Source organism: Aricia agestis, chromosome Z (genome assembly GCF_905147365.1).
Source record: "Aricia agestis chromosome Z, ilAriAges1.1, whole genome shotgun sequence".
NCBI classification, from domain to species: domain Eukaryota; kingdom Metazoa; phylum Arthropoda; class Insecta; order Lepidoptera; family Lycaenidae; genus Aricia; species Aricia agestis.
In genome coordinates, this window is record NC_056428.1 from 5,685,692 (window position 1) to 5,709,053 (window position 23,362).

General features: G+C 34.2%; 1 protein-coding gene across 5 annotated transcripts in view; it reads right to left on the reverse strand.

Moving 5' to 3' along the window:
* The window catches only part of LOC121739023 (collagen alpha-1(XVIII) chain-like), a 77,561-nt gene extending 58,411 nt beyond the window's left edge, over window positions 1–19,150 (reverse strand). For 4 of the 5 annotated variants that reach the window (XM_042131331.1, XM_042131329.1, XM_042131330.1 and 1 more), the window contains exon 1: window positions 19,078–19,150. In XM_042131331.1, coding sequence (XP_041987265.1) covers window positions 19,078–19,103 — 26 coding nt within the window. In that variant the 5' untranslated portion in view covers window positions 19,104–19,150. Of the gene's footprint in view, window positions 1–18,790; window positions 18,813–19,077 lie in introns of those variants that run through there. The other variant, XM_042131328.1, reaches the window with a different exon arrangement.
* Window positions 19,151–23,362: the final 4,212 nt, after the last annotated feature.

The window sequence follows — 23,362 nt, forward strand, 5'->3', positions numbered from 1 at the left end:
TGGACACTCGCAGCATCAGAAGAGCCGCAAGTGCGTTGCCGACCTTTTAAGAGGGAATAGGGGAGGGTAGGGAAGGGAAGGGAATAGTTGAGGGTAGGGAAGGGAATAGGGTAGGGGTTAGGGGATTGGGCCTCCGGTAAACTCACTCACTCGGCGAAACACAGCGCAAGCGCTGTTTCACGCCGGTTTTCTGTGAGAACGTGGTATTTATCCGGTCGAGCCGGCCCATTCTTGCCGAAGCATGGCTCTCCCACGTATAAAGTCTATAATATAAATCATATTACCTATATATATATATATATATATATATATATATATATATATATATATATATATATATATATAAACACACCGGCAAAATTAGAGGAACATAACAAAATTTTCAATTTTTTTTTAAATTGTTTTGAAATTTCAGTAGTAAGTTTTTAAGATAAATTCTCCATTTTTATTAAAGAAATGCCATGTTAAAAGCGTGTAATGCCTTCTATGGATCTCAAGAGGGCCTGGATACGCCATTCCATGCTTGCATTTTAATTGTCAATCATTTCCTGTGGGATATTCTCCTACTCCTCCACTAGCGTTAACTCGAGCTCCTGGACACATTTTGGAGCTGGAGTTTTAACTCGTACCGTTCACCCATTTATGTGCCACACGTTTTCAATCGGATCCATATCCGTAGACCACGCTGGCCTCTCCACCTGGGCTACGCCAGCATCGTTTAGGTAATAATGCCCGATTTTCTTACTCTATGGACGCACATAAAATTGAAATTACTACCTAAAACTGTGTAAAAGGCACACCATGCAGTTCCAGGATGTCGGTGCTATAGCCCTGTACTGTCAAAGTACCATCATCTATAATCATCAGCTCCATGCGGGCTCCAAATCATATGCAACTCCAAACCATTACGAAGCCTGCATCATAGGCCACTGTTTCCGGTAAGTTTGATGGCCTGTAGCTTTCCTTATGATTTATCCACATTCTTTATCGCCTGTCAATACAATGTACACAGAATTTGCTCCCATCACTGTACAGCACAAGATTTCACTCGCTTGTCTAATTTTGATGTTCACGCGCAAATCTTAGCTTGGCTCTTCGGTGTCCTGTCTCAAGTTTTGGTGCCCTTGCTGGCACTTTTGAGTTTAATTTAACTTCTTTGAATCTTCTTCTTACTGTACAATCACTTACACGTTCATCTTGGACCTGTTCCGACAGGTTTCGTGTCTGCATAGCAGTTTGAGGTCGATTTCTTAAGTTTTGTTTCCTTACAAAATGGTCATCCTGAACCATTGTCACCCGATATCTGCCTTATTCTCGTCTCCGAACGTAAGATCCAGTCTCTCTGAAGCGTTGAAAGTTACGATGAACCACGGAAGCCGACACACGTAAGGCCTGACTGACCGAACGGTAGGTGTGACCTTTCTCTATCGTGGTTACAACTCTAGTTGTCGCAGATGCTGGGAAATCACTAGTTTTGTATCTAAGCAATGTGTTCTTCCAAAAACCAAACAATCAAATGAGCTGAGCACACCTTGCACCCCGCTAAAACGCCATTCTTATCAGGAACACTTACAACGTCAATAATCGAAAAACACTTATTAGGGCATAATTGCTATAAAAACCTGTCAACTTGCCAGTTTTGTTCAATATTTTATTTCTTGAATGAGCTTAGAAGCTATAAAAAAGGCTTTCAGACAGCCCGACCCACTTGAGTTCAAGTTTTGGCCCTTTTTACCTATGTTCCGCTAATTTTGCCAGTGTGTGTATATATATATATATATACACACATACATACAGTTCCTCGTGATTAGGAAGGTCAACACTAAAACAGCTTAGGCTCAGTACACAGTTACTAAGTCACGGAATAACGGTACTCCTGACCATCGACTTAGCGCTACTAAGTCCGCAAATACCCAGGTGTGAATTAGGTAGCGATAGCTCACGAAATCATAGGCTATTCTCGACAACCTGACACTCTCCTAATAACTACTGGTGGCCGGTTTTAAAGAAACCAGCTACGCAGGAGTCATGTTTGCAGAATTGACTTGAGAACTGTACTAAATTTAAATCGGCCAAGTGCGAGTCGGACTCACACAATAAAAAATAAAGTACACATATTATAATTGAGGATTTTGTGAAAATTTCAAGTGCCTACTTGTTACCATTACTGATATAGAGCAAAAAAGCCAAAAAAATCACATTTGTTGTAAGTATGGGAGCCCCCTTAATTTTAAATTTTATTTTGTTTTTATTTGTTATTATAGCGACAATAGAAATACACTAAACTAAATGTCTAGCTATAGCGATTTTTGAGATACAGCCTGGAGACAGACAGAGACGGACAGACAGACAACGAAGTCTCAGTAAACGGGACCCCCGTTTTTACCCTTTGGGTAGGGAACCCTAAAAACGATATGATTTAGAATGTAAAATAATATTGATCCAATTTGCTTACAACCTATCAGGTTGTAAGAAAATAATTGTAAACCCAATAATGTAATAATATGTATAATGTAATGTAAAAATGTAATAGGTTGTAACTTGTAGAGCCAAGCCTTTCAGCACTTTCTAAAAAACTCCCAATCGTGTCAGCTTAAAAACCAAAAAAAAAAACCCGATCAAAGTCGTTCCAAACGTTTGGATGCCACAATGCTACGGGCAGGCACACAGACACACGTGAAATTTATAACAGCTATACATATTGACTGACTGACATGGTGATCTATCAACGCACAGCCCAAACCACTGGACCGATCGGGCTGAAATTTGGCATGCAGGTAGATATTATGACGTAGGCATCCGCTAAGAAAGTATTTTGATCAATTCCACCTCTAAGGGGTTAAAATAGGGGATGAAAGTTTGTATGTAATAATACTTCTTAACGCGAGCGAAGCCGCGGGCAAAAGCTCGTATCATAATAATGTTGCTCCGGCCGGAAAATCTAACTCACTCGGAACAACTAGGCCACAGAAGCGTCGCCTTTCTCAAAATAATTGATCCTTATCTTGTTTGTTTAGCGACACGGCTACGCTAACATTGTCAAAGTGTTGGTAATTTGATCTAGCAATAAATCAAATGATAATTCTTTTGACCGGTTCCACCATACATAAAAATCGATTAAGCGACACAGAAATAGACTTACTGCCGCACCCAGATACGAATTATTTCATTTTAAATATAGAATAAATAAGAGCGAAAACACGATATCTTAAAATTTTCTCGATAGAAAAAAATTACAGAGATGCATCTCACGAATATTTCATTTCTTTTCAAAACATATAATATAATATTCTATTACCGACGTGAGAAGTGTTGGCAGATTACTATGACCGCCCGAAAAAACTAAAATGGCAGCCATTTTACAACCGAGAGAGAGAGAAATTTAAGAGCCAATTTGTCAATAAAATATTATGCCATACCTCATAATGATCGGACACTGGTGTCGGGACACGTTGTATATCTTATCAGTTATCACATTAATATAATCCGTGACTGGTTGCTTAAGTTGGAACAATCTGATCATTCTAATGAGGCTTTTGGCATATATCAGAGATTTCACTTTCGCTCAAGTAGCGTTATCTCTGTCGAAGTATATAATTTCATTCGAAGGCAAAAATATTGAACAGGTTCAAATTATCACGAGGCCCCTGTATCCACTTATAGCCGTATTATTATAATAATTTTAGTCTGCCTACAGGTTTTTACGAGGACAAAATATAACATCTTTTTTTCCTATACAGTTAGTAGGTACAATATAATTATTATAATCTTAATATTATATTATTAGATATTTCAAAATTCTATAGCATGGTTACATTTTAATCGGTGAGGCGCGCGGTGATTCTATAAAGATGCGATAAAGCAAACGTGTTGGCTAGGGGTTCTGCTTTCGTTAAGGTAATCAAAGTCGCCGAATAGAAGAAACTACATTTGATACATTATTATTAATGATAGCAATTTAGTGACCAGTTACTTAACTAACGGTGAAAGGAATCTAATTAAATACGTTCTATTTGAATTTAGATAAGGTAATCTTTAATAAATGGTAATTAAAAATTAATTATAAACAAACTAATAAAATATCAACTATAATATTTAGTCTTTATCTTATTCTTTCCGGGATAACTCTAACTCAGAATCTCGTCTTCCAACCCCGTTTAGATAGTTGCCCAATTAATTTTTAAGGGCCTGTTTCACCACTTTTTGATAAGTGCCGGATAGGCCATCCACAACTTATCTGACTGATGGAGTATTTGTCAGATAAGTTGTGGATATCCTACCCGGCACTTATCTGGTAGTGGTTAAACAGACTCTAAGAGTCCCAATCGTATCGGCCGATAAAAAGTTCCAATGAAATGTTCTTTAGAAGTTTATTACAACATGTAGTTAAGATATAGCACATTACATTTAAAATTACGAGCAAATGCAGTTGCAAAAATAGACTGTCCTCATAATCGTAAAGCTGGAACATCGGAGTTGTGTTCGCGAGACATCTTAAATTTATACTACTGTGAGTGACGTCACAGTACATAAAAATAAATGAAAACATAGCCGCACTAAGCGATATTAAATAAGATAGTATAATGTGTATTACTGCAATGAGCCTAGAGGTAGCACCACTGTCTGTGGTAAAAAAAAACTTGAGAGGTGTCAAGGGACACCCGGATGGAACGAAGTTATAAAAAGGAGTCTATTTCTCAATACTATAGAGATCGCCCAATGGTCAAAATTCGACCACAAATAAAAAAATTATAAGTTTCAAACGCTTTTATATTGATATTATATTGTCAAAATATTGACTTTATTATTTTATTGACATAATTCCCGCGACCGCGACAGTCTCAGATTAATTTAGTCAAATGATGACAGACTGGCCGTGTATTATTTGTCTGACAGTATTTAAGATTCAATATTTAAAAAAAACTAAACTATCAACGCCCTCTGCCCCTACCATGCAGGTACTAATAAAAAAGTGTCGTTACAACTTTTTCAGTCTAGCCCCCGCAAGGCGCTACGCGCGATAAGGAACTACGTTCCAAAAGTTTTGTGCATCGTTTGACAACGTCGAATACATAATACATATCATATATTAACAGTTTGTGCTAGTAGCGCCCTCTGTTCCGACCTTTGCGTTAAATAGCCTATTATTGTATCTAATATATAATTTTCGAAGATTTTGCCGTTTATGATCCATAATTTTTTTGTCAAGCTCTTTTATAGTCTACTATATTCTTTATTAGACTGTAGTAAAATAAATAATAATAATCATTAAATTCACAAAAATAGCAGAAAAAAGTGATGACTTATGATGTGGAAATTCTTATAAAACCCGACCAATGGAAATTGTCGGGAAATAGGTAATTTGACATTTCCATCCAAGTTCATCAAACCCACGTGTTATGCGTAACTTTTTCGCAATGTCAGTCTTAAGACATAGGCGATAATTGGCGCTTTCGATGGGACGACAGAAATGACGAATTGTTAGGGAAATCGAGGTTATAAAAGACATAAATCATTTTACAAAATTAATATCTTATCAAGATGTTTTCGAAATAATTGAGCCGCCTTAGACACATCTTAAATTCTATAATTTTAATATAGAAAAGTTGTAAGAATTAGATGGTTAGATTTTTGTATTTAGCAGACATTTTATTGCATATTATTGTGTATTAATAATTTCGAAGATTATTCTAATAACCATATGTGGCCCACATTTGGTAATTAGAATCCGTTAAAATATTAGCAATTAAAATGCGTCGATATCCATAATCGCCATTTCCATAAATAGACAATGCAATCAAACGCATCCGCTTCTCGTTAATTTGTTGACATTATGATAAAATATGATAATACTATGATACTGTTACTGATATTTCATTTGTATGTGAATATATACTAATACGAGCTTTTGCCCGCGGCTTCGCTCACGTTAAGAAGTATTATTATATACAATCTTTCATCCCCTATTTTAACCCCTTGGAGGTGGAATTAATCAAAATCCTTTCTTAGCAGATGCCTACGTCATAATATCTACCTGCATGCCAAATTTCAGCTCGATCGGTCCAGTGGTTTGGGCTGTGCGTTGATAGATCACATGTCAGTCATTCACCTTTGAGTTTTATATTTATAGACGAGCTTTTGCCCGCGGCTTCGCTCGCGTTAAGAGGTATTATTATATACAAACTTTCATCCCCTATTTGAACCCTTTGGGGTTGGAATTAATTAAAATCCTTTCTTAGCGGATGCCTACATCATAACATCTACCTGAATTCCAAATTTCAGCCCGATCCGTCCAGCGGTTTGGGCTGTGCGTTGATAGATCACTATGTCAATCAGCCAGTCATTCACCTTTGAGTTTTATATATAATATAGACAATGCGAAAGTGTGTCGTTCTGTATGTTACCTCTTCTCGCCCAAAACGCGGAATCGATTTTGCGTTGGAGTTGCTTTGAGTCCTGGGAAAGGTCATAGGATACTTTTTATCCCGATAAAATGTACGGTTCCCACACGATAAACGAGTTTTGGCGCAACGGAGTTGCGGGCGTAATCTAGTTTCGATGTATTATTTCTAAACGGGCATAATTGGCCATTGATACTTGTTGATACTTGTATCCTACCATGAAAAATCCTTTGATTTGATCTCAGGTATCCCGACTGTTATGGGAATTATGTTTTATCAGTATCAACATTTTATCAGAAGAGACATAGGAGAATTTATTAGTATTTACAACGATATATGTTAACGCAACAGTTTTAAATTAAAGCTTTCTCAGCCCAATCTATAATCTATCTGTTCGGACTGATCGCATGCCTTTTCCGTCAGGCCAATCCAATCGCGAGAAGCCCAATGTTTCTCGAATCTCGTATACCATTTACAGGGCCTTAAAATTTATATTTCTTGCATTTAAATCTCAAATTTTCACTCGGTTTACCAGGGAAACCGATATTTAATATCGTAACCATTACCGCCGTTAACACTGTCCGCACTACCGATATCGCATACATTACGTCCCCTTATCGCACCGAATAATGTGCAGTGGCTCCCAAACTTGAAAACTTAAGTGCCGCGATAACATGAGTAATGGGGGTTCATTTTTGCATGAATACAGCCGCGATTATTTGTTACCCGATTGTGCCAAAAAGGGTAATGTTTTTTGAGAGATGATGTTTGGCACGTTCTTAAGTATGACTTTTTAGCTTATTCAGATGTGAGAGTGATACTGGGTGTATCAAAATAAAATTCGCATACGTCTAACTCTAGTCGCACGCACACAAAAGTTTGTTTGCTTGCCACTAGACGTACATGCGAATAATTATAATTGCATAAATTGATAAAAAATGCTATATATATATATATATATATATATATATATATATATATATATATATATATATATATATATATATATATATATATATGTTATAGTCAAAGTCCGATACACAGTCTCTTCGCGGAAGGACTGGTTTATCCTAGGTTTGGCCAAAGCCGTTAGGCGATCCCCGAAATACATTTCAATTTCGCCCTTTGCCTGAAGTATTTTTAGTCTAACCCAGGAGCTCCTAACTTTTCAGTCAAACGTCGAAAGTAAATTATTCTGTTTCGGTTTTGGCCTAGTCAATCCTAGAAGCGACTGCAAAACTCGGTCAAACGTTGATCTGAACATGTTTAAAGGTTCATAATGTCTCTCGCGGTGTTCGGACCGATTGTTTTGTCATTTCATGTTCGTTCATTGAGCGCACGCTCAATTGTGTACGCACGCACACGGGCGTGTAATTGTGTAAAATTGAAGATGAGTGAATCAAACGGTGTTGTTGTTACTAAAAACGTGGATAAAGAAGTTTATTAAAACAATTAACATTAACATTAATGCCTCACCATGTCAGAAAAATGATTAACGCGATAGAGACAACTGCAGAAAATCCAGAAAATCAACGATTCGTTGTCCCCTGATTCCTTCTCCAAAACTTAACCGATTTAAGTACTTTTTTCATTAAAGATTAAAAAAAGGCTTGAGCTGTGTTCCTATGTTTTGCTTTTTTTGTATAATCTATCCAAATCTGTTTTCTGGACGTTTGAACACAGTGGAAAATCTGGCCATTTTATTGGGTTTTTGAACGTTCATATCTTATTTAATAATTAAATTATGAAAAAAAGGAAAACATAGGGACATTGTATTAGTGGCCGTAGATATTCAGGAAAAAAATTATAACTCTACTAGCATTATCCAGGGAGGAAACAGGGGACAACGTTTGTATGGAAAAAATGGCGGTGTGGAATCCTCTTAATGCCTCACCATGCCAGAAAAATGATTAATTTTCCATTTTAATTACTTAAGAAATTATTAAAACAATAAACATCAAAATTTTAAAAATGTTATTTTTTTATACTTACCTAATCTTACAAACTAACCTCCGTATATTCCAAAGCATTTATTTATTTATTTTATACTTTATTGCACATCGTACAAAAGGCGGGCCTAATGCCACACGGCATTCTCTCAAAGCATCTCAAATAATATAAAAGTGAAAATCACGTAAGCTGACCAATCAGGTGTCAGAACTGGCAGAGTTAAGCGGTTAAGACTTGAAAGCTGCTTAAATGATAAAATGCTTCCAAATATACAAAGATAAGACACTTCATACCTATATCGGAGTTTGACTCGTCAAACCCCGATTTAATAAAATTGTGTTTTGACGTTTGCCTGACCAAATTAGTCCCTCCCAGGTTTGACGAAAATTGTTTAGTCAAAGGCCGAAAATTTACATTTGTTTGGGCTTTGACTAAGTCATTCAGTCTGACCTGAGGATTGACCAGTCCAACCTAGAAGCGCCGGAGCTTCGGAGTTTGCCTATAACATATATATATATATATATATATATATATATATATATATATATATATATATATATATATACAAGAATTGCTCATTTAAAGATATAAGGTTTCGGGGCGATAAATCGATCTAGCTAGATTATTTTTAGAAAATGTCATTTTATTCGTGTTTTATCGAATACTGAGCAAAGCTCGGTTGGTGCGCGCGCATTCTCGCGCATCCAAACGCACACAAGCGAATCTTATACGCGTCATCACTCGCAAATCCGCGAGTAGGCGCTCTGGCAAATCCGCGAGTAGGCGCTCTGGCAAATCCGCGCGCATTCGTTCGACCTTTGCGATTATAAATTTACCCTTGTAGAATGTAGATTTCGAATTGACAGCTCTCATGCATTTTACGTATTTAAGCTACTTATTCGGTAACTAAGGCAATAATTTAATTAGCTACACATGATATTATTTCACTGATTTTCAGTTTTGTTCCTTTAATGAATTTGCATACAAATAAATATGCAATAACTCACACAATGGCCAGAGTTTCACGTTTTACAAAAGAAGTCCATTCGTTTATTACCTGAAAGACCTAATTAATTATAATTTAAGTATGTATTTAGTAATTACGAATTTAAAACGTTGTAAACTTGATTGAACCAATTGTGTCTGCACCAGCACTACGTACACAGAGCTCAGGTCATAATTAGGTTACTAAAATATATTCCTGACAGATTTCGCTTAAATTATTTATAATATTTTGTACCTACTAGATTTGATAGTAGAATACCACGTAAAATTATAATAAAAGTAGTTTTTGTACAATATTATGAAAATATACATAAATATTAGTCGAATTTTTTATTCACTCTCTTATTAATATTGGGATAAACTACTAAAACTAAGGCACTGTTAATGGGCAGTAAGCGGGTGCTAGCTCTGCTTGATAAAGCTACCCTTCCTCCAATTATATTGAACGGCACCACGATACCTTTCTCCGACACTGCTAAAAACCTGGGAGTTATTTTTGATGAACATCTGTCATGGAATTCCAATGTGAGCAACGTTAGTCGTAAAGTTTATCACACCTTGCATTCACTCAAATTGCTGCAAAAGTTTCTACCAACTCCTACTAAGATCTTATTAGCGCAGACCCTTATCCAATCCATTATCGATTATGCAGATGTTTGTTATTTAGACGCGAATGAAGATATTTTAAACAAGTTGGAGCGACTGCAAAATCTTTCGATACGTTTCATTTTTGGCCTTAAGAAGTATGATCACGTGTCCGAATTTAGAAAGCAATTGCAGTGGCTCCCTATTCGCTTGCGTAGAAATTATCGTATACTGTGTTTTCTATTTATTATTTTATTTAGTCCTACATCCCCTTCCTATCTGAAAGAGCGCTTCTCCTTTCCCAACTTACAAAATCCGTCCTGTCGATCCTTTAGACGCACCCTTTTAGATATCCCTCCTCATCGTACTGACTTCTTTGCATACTCCTTCACTACTTATGCTGCTAAACTTTGGAATTCCTTGCCAAGTCAAATACGTGAATGTAAAACTCTTGCACTTTTTAAGAGAAGACTGCATGAGCACTATTTAAGCTTCACCTAACAATGTCACCTCAATCAAACCCCTAAAATTTTATATAAGTAATATATATAGTAATATATATTATATGTATATGTATTTGAATATATATATATATATATATATATATATATATATATATATATATATATATATATATATATATATATATATATATATATATATATATATATATTTATTTATTTACATATTTGTGTATTTGTAAATTTTAAAATATTTGTTTCTATAATATTTTATTTAAGTATATATAAGTACTTAATATGTAAGTAGGTACGTAATTATAATTATAGATTACTATTACATTTATATTTTATTTTTATATAATTTGTTATCATATAGTTTTCTGCTAATTTGCGTAGGTATTTATAATAAGTAATTGTTATTTTTATATAGACTCAATTGTTGTGTGCACTGATTTTTGTTACCTGTTTTCTAAATTTCCTGTAACAGGTCTACTGGAAGAGATTCCAATCGGAATAAGTAGTACCTTTGTACTGAAATGTATTTCTAGTTTTAAGACTTTCACTGTAAACATTTTTGTGTTCCGACCTTTGCGCAATAAGTATTAGGAATATTAATAAACTAAAAATATTAATAAACCGACCAAAATCCGACATAATAATATTGCATACGTCACAGCAGAATAATTGTCAGAAATCACAGAAAAGTTGTCAAACGTCAATCAAAAATTTTTAATTACTTTCTATACTGGTGCTGTTTAGCGTGAAAACAGTTTGGGAATCACTGGGGTCCGGTTTATATTTATTCGTCTTTAATCATTCATCATTCAAGTAACGGTATCATCTTAATGTTTGTCTGTAGATAAGAGTTCTTTGAATCGAGTGACGTCAGGACTTGCTAATGTTAAGTGCGGTTTTCTTAGTTTAGTTTCAACAATGTTGCTCTCCCATCGACCACTTAATTGTAATTACTTTCTGGCGCTTGAACTCGATCCATAAAATATAATATTATACTAGTTATATGACCGAGTTTTGCTCGGTATTCGATAAAACACGAATAAAATGACATTTTCTAAAAATGATTTAACTAGATAGATTTATCGCCAAAATTTCATGAAAATCGTTGGAGCCGATTCCGAGATTCCAATTATATATATACAAGAATTGCTTGTTTAAAGATATAAGATAGAGGATTTTTACAGGACCCATATTTTAATTTTACTAGATGACGCCCGCAACTCCTTTGCGCCAAAATTCGTTTATCGCGCGGGAACCGTACATTTTCCGGGATAAAAAGTATCTTATGTCCCGGGACTCAAAGTATCTCCATACCAAATTTCAGCAAAATGGGTTCAGCGGTTCGGCCGTGAAGAGGTAACAGACAGACAGACAGACACACTTTCGCATTTATAATATTAGTAAAAGTATGGATATGTATGATTTAGTGATAAAAATAATATTTCTTAAAGCGCGCTGTAGGTTCATCGACTTAAGTTAGTAATATTATATTATAGTGTCTAACACGAACTGACAGACAAACACTGTTGCATTTTTTATATTAGCATGGATCGAAAATCGAATACGGAAAACGTATCGATGCGGCCAGCCTAAGTCTAACAATATGATTTATTACTTGGTGAAAATATAAATTATCAAATGCCACTAGAATAGCCCTGAGTGCCCCTCAGCCCCTAGCCGAGACTTTCTATTTATTGATTCTTTATAGAATCGCCGATCAAAGTGAATTGACAAATAAGTCGAACGTCAACTTCTTATTATCGAACGCTTATGTCAATTCCAAACATTTTGATCTGCGATTCTGTAAAGAAGCGATAAAGAAAACGTTTTGGCTAAAGGAAGCACATTCTAACTGGTAACTGTTCTACACTACCACTAGTCTGTCGTCTATACAAATGAACTAACTAAAACAAATTGAAACACTAGTCAAATGTTTAGCGTGGACTGCATGCGCTAACTCCTCTACTTGACATGCAAGCGACTTGAGGATAACTTCATTGATCAAAACCATGTAACCTGAATTTAATTAAATATGCTAGAGCTAAGTTCGTTTATTTGACAGATTAACACAAACAAATATAATAAAATTTAATAATTAAGGCATAAAATTAAGGCTTAAGAGGATACACCAGGGGCGAGAGAAATTGAAAATAGGTATTTGAAAATGTATTGCTGTCTCACCAATCTCAAGTCTCCCACCGCAGAGCGCGATAGAGACAACACGACAAAAGTTCTAATAAAAGAACAGAAAATCTTCGATTCGTTGTCCGCTAATTCCTTCTCCAAAACTTAACCGATTTAAGTAATTTTTTCATTAAGAATTAAAGCAAGGCTTGAGCTGTGTTCCTATGTTTTATTTTTTTTGTATATTCTAGCCAGTTTTGTTTTCTGGGTGTTTGAACACAGAGGAAAATCTGGCCATTTTTTTGGGTTTTTGGACGTTCTTATCTTTTTTAATAATTAAATTATGAAAAAAAATAAAACATAGGGACATGCTAATAGTGGCCATAGATATTCAGGAAAAAAATCATAACTCTACCGGCATTATCCAGGGGACAGCGTTTGTATGGAAAAACGGCGGTGTGGAATCCTCTTAAGCATCCTGATACACGCCGTTTTACTATTACCTGAACTAGCCAACACTTTTTTATAGCTTCTTTGTAGAATCAGCGATAAAAAATGGGATTGACACGACAAGAATCGAATGTTGACTTCATAATATCGACGATTCTATAAAGAAGCGATGAAGAAAACGTGTTGTTGTTGACGATGTCGCCAAATGGTTAGCAGCTACTGCTATAACAAAAAATACTAAAAACAAAATAAAATTAATATTTAAGGGGGCGACTAACCCTAAAGTGTCGATTTTATAATTCATTTTTATACTTACTTGAAAATAAGCCCCGAATTGTTTCATTTTCAAAAATTAGATACTACATTATATTTCCGAGAATTTGATCTGAGCAAAAACACGATATCTTAAAATTTTCTCGATAGAAAAAATTACAAAGATGCATCTAATTTTCACGGATTTTTCATTTATTGCCATAACCGCGCATTAAACTAAGTTAATATTTTAACACAATAAAATTCTATCATTTATCAATCGAGAGATCGACCTAGCGGATTTTCAAAATGTTGTATATTTATCGAGTTATTGAGAAAAAACTAATTTGGCGATGAATCCGCGTCGTTCTTTTTCACCTGGCATATGAAAGACGGGCGTAAGTGTGAAGAGAGAAGGATGATGTTAGATTTTTTGGGTTTCTCGCCTTCTTAAGAGGATACACCAGGGGCTAGAGAAATGAAAAAAAAGTACGTGTAATATCTATAGCTGTCTCCCTTACCTCAAGCCTATACCGCAGAACGCGATAGAGACAACTGCAGAAAATCCAGAAAATCAACGATTCGTTGTCCCCTGATAAAAAAAAGCTTGAGCTGTGTTCCTATGTTTTGCTTTTTTTGTATAATCTAGCCAAATCTGTTTTCTGGACGTTTGAACACAGCGGAAAATCTGGCCATTTTTTTGGGTTTTTGAACGTTCATATCTTATTTAATAATTAAATTATGAAAAAAAAGAAAACATAGGGACATTGTATTAGTGGCCGTAAATATTCAGGAAAAAAATTATAACTCTACTAGCATTATCCAGGGAGGAAACAGGGGACAACGTTTGTATGGAAAAAAGGGCGGTGTGGACTCCTCTTAAGGGGGACTGCCATACAAGAAACGAGATTTTTTTGGCCTTTTTTGCTATAATGGCAATAGCTAGGCACAAGAAATTTTCACAAAATTTTTAATTATATTTGTACTTAAATTGTTAATAATAAAATTGAAATAAAATTATTATTGAGGGGGGCTCCCATACAAAAAAAACATTTTTTTACCTACTTTCGCTCTATAACGATACGGAACCCTTCGTGCGCGAGTCCGGCTCGCACTTGGCCGATATTTTTCTACATAATTTTATGCCCTATATATGCGTATACTCTTATAACCCTTTTAGTACCTTATAAAGTTTTTAAGCGCTAACAAAAAAGTTATTTTATAAGTTAGACGTGTTTTTGTGTGTATGTGGCGAGCGAGCGGCAATCTATAGGTATCTCTTTTTAGGTATCAAACAAAAGTCCTTTTCATCCTTACCATTTCTACCTCTATTTAAGCTATAACTTAAAAAGTGTTTACTTTTTAGTTTAGGTGCACAAAGTCACTATTTTTAGCCTGCGCTAAAGAAAACACAATAAATAAAATAAAATAAACAAACCAGTTGGTGAGTAAAATAAACATGTCTGCCTTTTTGTAAATAAAAGTGCTTTGGCTTTTAGTTTTATTTAAATTTCTCTGACATTTTGGCTTTTGCGGCCTGGGTCATGGTTCAATTCTGTTCAGACCTCAGATTAAGTATTATAGGTCTACCAGAATCTGATGGCCATTTTTGACAGCAGATTTTCAAAAATATCTATACCTATATTACTATTTTAAAAATAGTACCTGGGCAATTTCATATGTGACTGACTCTACATTTGATACGACTTGCGTTTTATTTTGTCATATATTATGGTTATTAATATCAATTTTAAGATGGCTTTGTAGCAGATTAAACAAGTTAACTTATGCAGAAAAAATGGTGTACACTGTTGTCTTCAAATAGCATTTATTTAGTCAAACATAAACGTGACCGACACTACATGCAAAAGGAAGTCGTTTCCAAGAGAGTTTCTAAACACCAATAATCTTCCTCTCTGAGTGCTAAATAACTCTACTTTGTATTTTTATCGAAAGTGAATGAAACAAACTGTTATAAAATGGTTACTTAAAACCTGTAAGTTATTTAAAAAATATTTATTAGCAAAAGAAATTGTGACCGACACTACAGCCCAAAACGTGACCGACACTACACTCACTTTGTGCAGGTAAAAGTCGGTAGTTTTACATGACACCTTAAAATTTATGTATCTCAGCACGTACAATATGAACTCTTAAATTATATAAAAGCAAATCAGTAATTAGTTAATTCATTAAAATGCTTTTTTTGAACTTAAACATCACAAAAACGAAATCACTAATAATTTGTCAAAAAATAACTCAACACGAAATCTTCTCAAAAACGATTAACATAATAACCCAAGAGCCAGCGATAGGCAGACTTTCGTCATTTTTTAAGCTAAAAATTTTCCTTTATATGAGCCATAAAGAGGTAAGAACGACCAGACACTATGAAGTTTCGGTCGCTATTACTTTAGAAGGTTTCCAGTTCTGTAAGTCTACCTTACGTTTAATAAAGTTTAAATATTAATTTTATCTTATTTTCTTGCGATATTTGTAAGAATCTCATATTCTACGGCAAAATTTTTGTGACAATTGCTTCCCATTTCCAGACATCGCTAAATTTTGGATTATATTTGACTTTGAGGTGGTCTGGCAGGTTCTTAAAATAATAAATTAGCTTTCTGCTTCTCTCTCACTGCTTTCTATAGCTATTTTTGCCCTCTATCACCAAAACTAAAAAACAAAAAACTGCTTTTGGGCGTGATTAACTCTATAATGTGACTGACACTAAAAAAATATTTTTAGAGTTTAGGTGTTATAAAAAAAGAAGACAAATTTTTAATGCCGGCATCATTTGAGTAACGGCGTCACGTAGGAAAGTTTTTAATTTTATTGATGTAAATGTAATTTTACTGTAGTTAAAGACAAAAGTAATGTTTTTTATGTGACCGACACTACAACTCGACACTGTGATCCTACAAGCCTATTATATATCTTTATAAAAATGAATTTTCCCGAATTTCAAAAGCTATATCAGTATTTAATTGTTTGAACAATCAGTGTGTAACAATATATGACAAGAATTTAAAATAGATAACGTGAAAACTAAGCCAGAACTTCATCACACAAAACCACACTCAGCCGAGCTCACGACATCATCTCATAAATGGCAGCTTTGCTAGAAAAGTAATGCTTAGAAATTGTTGCTTTTATAAAATCTTAATAGTACCATAATAATGTGACTATAATTAAGTATATTTAATACCAAAATCAGGTATTTATTTTCTTAGTTTATGGTAGACTTTTACATGGAACTGCCCACCTACTTAATCATGACTATTAAAGTGACAGTGGCCTGGACATATTATTATTTTCATTGCCAAGGCCGGTTAAGATTATTTAAAGACCGGCTGTGATTCGCACACGTGAAAATGTGAGTATAATAATAATCATATTATAAATTCTAACACGTTATGTGCTCTGTACTTAATATTCTTATATTTTACGTCAAACAAACGACAAACGTTTTCGGAGTTTTGACCAATCAGAACGGGGTTGACGACTGACGTTTAAGGAGTGACTATCTAAGAGAGAAATGAAGAGACAAATGATTTTATTAACTTTGCTGCCATGTACGCATACCTACATATTACATTTAACTAAAAGAATATATCTAGGGCGATTCGTTTTTTTGACTCGATTTAATTGATGTATAAAAAAACGACGATCAAAAAACTATAAAATAGCAGGCGCAAAGTGTGTGACTGAAAGCGTACCAGCCGAACCTTTGCGCCTGCTATTTTATAGTTTTTTGATCGTCGTTTTTTTATACATCAATTAAATCGAGTCAAAAAAACAAATCACCCTAGATATATTCTTTGTCTTTAATTCAGTGCAAAAATTATCTGAAAATTCCAAATAATTTGGACATAGTATGGAAAATTCGTTAAAAGAAGAGGTAAGTTTGGGATTTTTTTCTATCGAGTGAAGTTCATGATATTGTGTAATGGAATATAAATTCCACTGTGTTAGATCCTTAACTAACAAATATATTTTTTTCAGAATTTAAATTACTATATTTTTGTGTCTACTGTCACTTTTAAATCTTGAAAATCGTCCGTTTTTGGGAATACAGGGCCTTAAATGTTCAATTTTGCACAAAATATTTAAAAATAGAAAGGTTCAGTTTTGCACAAAAAGCCTTAAAGGTTCAATTTTGCACAAATAGTAAACTGTTCAATGCCCGATCATCGTTGCAATGCGCTGAATTTGTTTTCACACTCTTTCATACAATTTAAATAACTTTTCTCGTTTTATTTTCGCCATCGAATCGAACACACGCACATAGCACACAAATACTTCTGTCGATTCGTTTGTATTTTGGTATTCTCGATCGAATGTTTTTATTATTTTTGCAAATAACAAAATAAATAATTCGATTTCAGGAATTGTAAATGCGATGTTTCAGGAATGGAGCCCTGTGCCACTCAAATAAAAAATATAGAGCTAATTTTTGTAGATGATATTATGATAAATATTTATTTTCCAAGTTTGGTTTACTTTATTCACTTGCCTGTTTTTTAGTAAACTAAACTTTTTTTATATGTATAGTCCCGAATAGCTTTAATCGCGCAGACGAGTTTATGGGATTTTTAATTTTTATTTATAAACTCCGAAACCACTAAAAGGGTTACTGGAATTTTTGATAACTACTATTTTTTAGGGTTCCGCACCCAAAGGGTGAAAACGGGACCCTATTCATGAAACTTCGTTGTCTGTCCGTCTGTCTGTCTCCAGGCTGTATCTGAAGAACCGCTGTAGCTAGAGTTCTGAAATTTTCACAGATTGTGTGTATTGGTTGCCGCTATAACAACAAATACTAAAAACAAAATAAAATTTATGTTTAAAGGGGGCGGAGGGCCCATACAACAAACGTGATTTTTTTGTCCTTTTTTGCTCGATATCAATAATAGTAACTTGATATTTTCACAAAAGCCTTAATTATATGTCTAATTCAATATTTAAGTATATTAATAAAATAAAATAAAAATTTAAGGGAGGCTCCCCTATACAAAAAACACAATTTTTGGCCTTTTTTTGCTCTATAACGGTACGGAACCCTTCGTGCGCATCAATGTCTGAACTTCAGAAATTTTAATCTATGAAATGTTTTTCTTTAAAGATGTTATGGTTTATTTAAGAAATTAAATTCTTAAATATTGGCATCGTAAGTGCCACTTACGACTAGACATTAAAATCATTATAAATTATTACAATATTTTACTGATTTATTTTAAGAACGTAAGTAGGGTAAAGAGCAAAGTATTATAATCATAAATTTGAATATATTTCACATAATAGTATATTCTATATCTCATCAAGTCAAACCAAATACCAATATCAAAATATCCGAAGAGAAATCGAAAGCCAATCGTTAATAAATAAAAAGATTTTTTGCATTGACAACAACAATTGCATAAACTGGAAAGAGACCCAAAAATGTACATGAAAATACCGCAAAAAATTCGCAAATGACATAAAATCCTTTTTTAAAAAGTTCTAAATTAATTTCGCATTTTAAAACTGTTCGAAAAAAATACTCACAAAAAATACTTCATGATACAATCCATTTGATGAGATATAGAATATACATTCTATATCTCATCAAGTCAAACTAAATACCAATATCAAAATATCCGAAGAGAAATCGAAAGCCAATCGTTAATAAATAAAAAGATTTTTTGCATTGACAACAACAATTGCATAAACTGGAAAGAGACCCAAAAATGTACATGAAAATACCGCAAAAAATTCGCAAATGACATAAAATCCTTTTTTAAAAAGTTCTAAATTAATTTCGCATTTTAAAACTGTTCGAAAAAAATACTCACAAAAAATACTTCATGATACAATCCATTTCGTCACTTTCAATTTTGTCACTCACATAACTGCGCGCGCGCCGGCGTCTGAACACTCACTGATGGCTTAGCAAAAGCTCAACCTTGAACTTTACTATGATAACATACTTCGCATACCTCCCGATATATAGGATGGATGGAAATGAATTGAGAGGTCAATATTTATACAGAATGATCCATAAAATTTTTTAGTGAGAAAGAGTTCGAAAAAACCGTTTATTTTCATAATTTTGGTGGACTATAGTATTTTTTTTTATTTTAGGCATTAAGGCTAATAATTTTTATAAAAAAATATCCACATCCTAACATTTAATGATATGAAAATCATTGTAATATTCACAAATCGACTGTATCATTATCATCATAATATTAATACGCGAACGAAAATCTTTGTAACCCTTTTTACGAAAAATGGGAAAACATAGGTGCATGAAATTTTGCACAGTTATAGTTTATATGGTGAAGGAGTGCATCGACATATTATTATTTTGAAATTATGCTTTTATCACACATTTTTTTAACAAATAAAACATTACACACACTACAACACACACACATGAGAAATGACAGATTTTTGAGTGACAAGCCTATACATACGAATTATACTCTTTCATTTATGATTGAAGTCTGTTGACAACAAGTTGACAAATTGAAAATGGATTATAGTTTTTTTATTGAATCTAAGATACTATTAGACAATGCTTACACGGCCAGTCTGAGATCAGCTAAGTCCCAGAGACAAGAGTTGAAAAAAAAAATGATATTCCTAATGTCGTTAAAATTAAGGTCAAATTTCGACCATTGGGCGATCTCTAGTTTAAATTAATTGTTGTAACCCGAACAAAAATAGAAAGATCACGAATAAATAACGTATTTAAATTAGCTCTACTATTTCTCTTTCAATAAATTATAGGTAACAAGATGATGCTCACGGCTTCATTGCGCCAAAATTCATTTATCGGAACTGTACATTTTTCCACGATAAAATCCAATGTAAAGGACATTGGATACTTTTTATCGAGACCCAGGACTCAAAGTATACCAAATTTCAGCAAATTCGGTTCAGTGGTTTGGGCGTAAAGAGGTAACAGGCTGACAGACAGGCAAACAGACCGACGCACTTTCGCATTTATAATTAGTATAGTGATACGAAAGTATGAAAGTATGGATGAACATTAATCACATGCCACAAATCAAAAGAAAAGCATTTTATAATAATCCAAAAAATTGCCAAAACGAGATGACACTGGTGTCTGGTACTATGAAGAAAAAGTCAAGCTTTCAATTAATTATATCTACACCAGCCATTCGGAAAGAAACATTGACCGTGGGAGAGCCATGCAAGAGCTAAATGTACGGTTCCCACGCAATAGACTAGTTGCGGATGAGGTGGTCGAATCTGCTCATTTCTTTTTTACGGGGGAGAGCCATGCTTCGGCACGACTGGGCCGGTTCGATCGGAGAAATACCACGGGCTCACAGAAAACCGGCGTAAAACAGCGATTGCACTGTGTTTCGCCGAGTAAGTGAGTTTACCCCCTACCCTGTTACACTATTCTCTCTTAAAAAGCCGGCAACGCACCTGCAGCTCTTCTGATGTTTCGATTGTCCATGGGCGATGGAAGTTGCTTTCCATCAAATGACCAATTTGCTCGTTTGCTCCCTTATTTTATATAAAATAGGCATTGTAGGCTTCGCGGACGATACTTAAATTATTTTTAGAAATGTCATCAGAGTTCAGACACCAGCATAGAGACAATTCATTCAAACAAAGCCAAAACTTTTTGGGGGGTCCGTGAAAAAGGCAAAGACTTCTATTTAAACTGATTAAATAGAAGTCTTTGGAAAAAGGTCCCTTCTTTCAAGGATTCAAAAAAGTTTGAGAACCGCTGTTCTACTCCACTAACACAAACTCTACATTCTAAGCCTTAGTCTATTAATGGGTCACTAGGTTGTGCTACCGGATCGATTTTAATGTTTAATTAACATAATAATTATAATATTACCAACGGGAAATAGCATAGGTTAGTAAATAAAGCGATAAAATGTACAGTTTTTACGTATTTTTCTTAGCACACACTATATTAATTAAATACTCCACAATCCAGGATGCTTTCGTGCCCTCCACAGTGTATGCCTTTAGCATGTTTTCTATCGCTTTTAGTTTTCTTTTACCTAACAAGTAGACAAAAAATGATAAAAATATCAATTATTTTAGTCTAGCTGGTGACTGATAACGACGATACACTTATCGGTCAACTTGCTAAATTAATAGGTTATCTTGTCATATTACGTGCGTAGCTAAATTATCAAATTCTAATGCTCTCAGACCATTCTAAGTTGCATTGTTATTTTATTTAGCCCAAAATGGACCAATACAACAACGTATAGAGGGGCTTAATCATAATATTAATACGCGAACGAAAAACTTTGTAACCCTTTTTACGAAAAATGGGGAAACTTAGGTGCATGAAATTTTACTCAGTTATAGTTTATATGGTGAAGGAGTGCATCGAACTAATATTATTTTGAAATTATGCTTTTATCATACATTTTTTTTAACAAATAAAACATTACACTCACTACAACGCACACACTGAAATGACAGATTTTTGAGTGACAAGCCTATGCGAGTACATACAAATTATACTCTTTTATTTATGGTTGAAGTCTGTTGACAACAAGTTGACAAATTGAAAATGGATTATAGTTTTTTTTTTATTGAATCTAAGATACTATTAGACAATGCTTACACGGCCAGTCTAAGATCAGCTGAGTCTCAGAGACAAGAGTTGAAAAAAAATATGATAAAGTCAATATTATTTTTTACAAAATATAGGTAGTAGTCCTAATGTCGTTGAAACTAAGGTCGAATTTCGACCATTGGGCGATCTCTAGTATTCATTAAACGTCCATGATTAATGTCGAATATGTATGCTATAAGCCTGCTGTACACATTGCAGGCCAACAAATGGAGCCAGCGCATTGGACTAACGCAACATGTATGCAGATGATGTAGAGTACGGGATGTCGCTCCCAACTTGTGGCAAAGTAGGCCTCCAGTCTCCACACATTGGCCTAACGCTGACCAGAGCGTTAGGCCAATGTGTGGAGTTTGCCTCATGTGTACAGCGGGAAATAGACATTTTAGCAAACATAGCAGCAACTTTTTACTACAAAAATGTTGCTACAGAATACAGATGCTAAAATAATATATCGATTCATACTCAAACTCTATTCTGAAAATTCGTTACACAATTGAGTGGCTAACTGGTTACAGTTAAAGAAATATAAAAGAGCTTGGAATACTTATTATCCAATCAAAGTTGATTGATCAAAAATCATCAGTAGCGATGAGTTTAATAAGTCGCAAAGTCAAGATTTCTCTTGTAAAAGATCAATAAATTGCTAATTTGTTTGCTCTATAGAATTCAAACAGTGATTTCGAAAGTAAGGATGAGCTCAGAATATTTTGTAATACATCATCGAAGATAAATAAGTTTGTTCACGTTAATGTAAATAAGAATCTTAATCACTAAGTACTATAATTATGGCTATTTTTAATTAAAAAGAAATGTTTTGTTCACTAATTGAAGATGTTCAGATTTGTAATAGAAGGCTTTATATTATTATACTTATATGTTATGTATGTCGTAGGATGATTTGATAAATCCGTGTTTTCGCGAAATCCCTAGAATTTTCGCGAAAATTCGATTTATCAAATCATCCTACGACATCGTAGGATGATTTGATAAATCGAATTTTTCAAATTCTAGGGATTTCGCGAAAACACGGATTTATCAAATCATCCTACGACATGTACACATAAATGTTATGTTACTACTGTCTACTGTCTACATTATTATCTGCCTTATCATCCTGCGGATCGTAAATGCGTTGGCCCCACTGGGTCACTCGTGTTGAGACATTTAAATTCTAAAAAGGCCCTGTTCCTACGGCAGTATATTTATATGTATAATTTGAAGCAAAGTTTGCAAATCGCTTCGGCGAGTGTTCGAGTTAAAAGCAATTAGCTCGGACCCGGTGTCTTGTTTAACTTTAATATCAAAGGTAAAAATGTATTGAATCTTGATGATCTATTCATTGTTTTATTTATTCCTTATTAAGTTTCGCCTGTTTTTTAGTTTGCAATGTTTTGGCTTCGGTTTTATTCGACCAACACGTTCGGCCATTGACTTCGATTCTACTACACATAGAGCACATATTAATTATCATTATACTTAGTAGTTCACTTAGT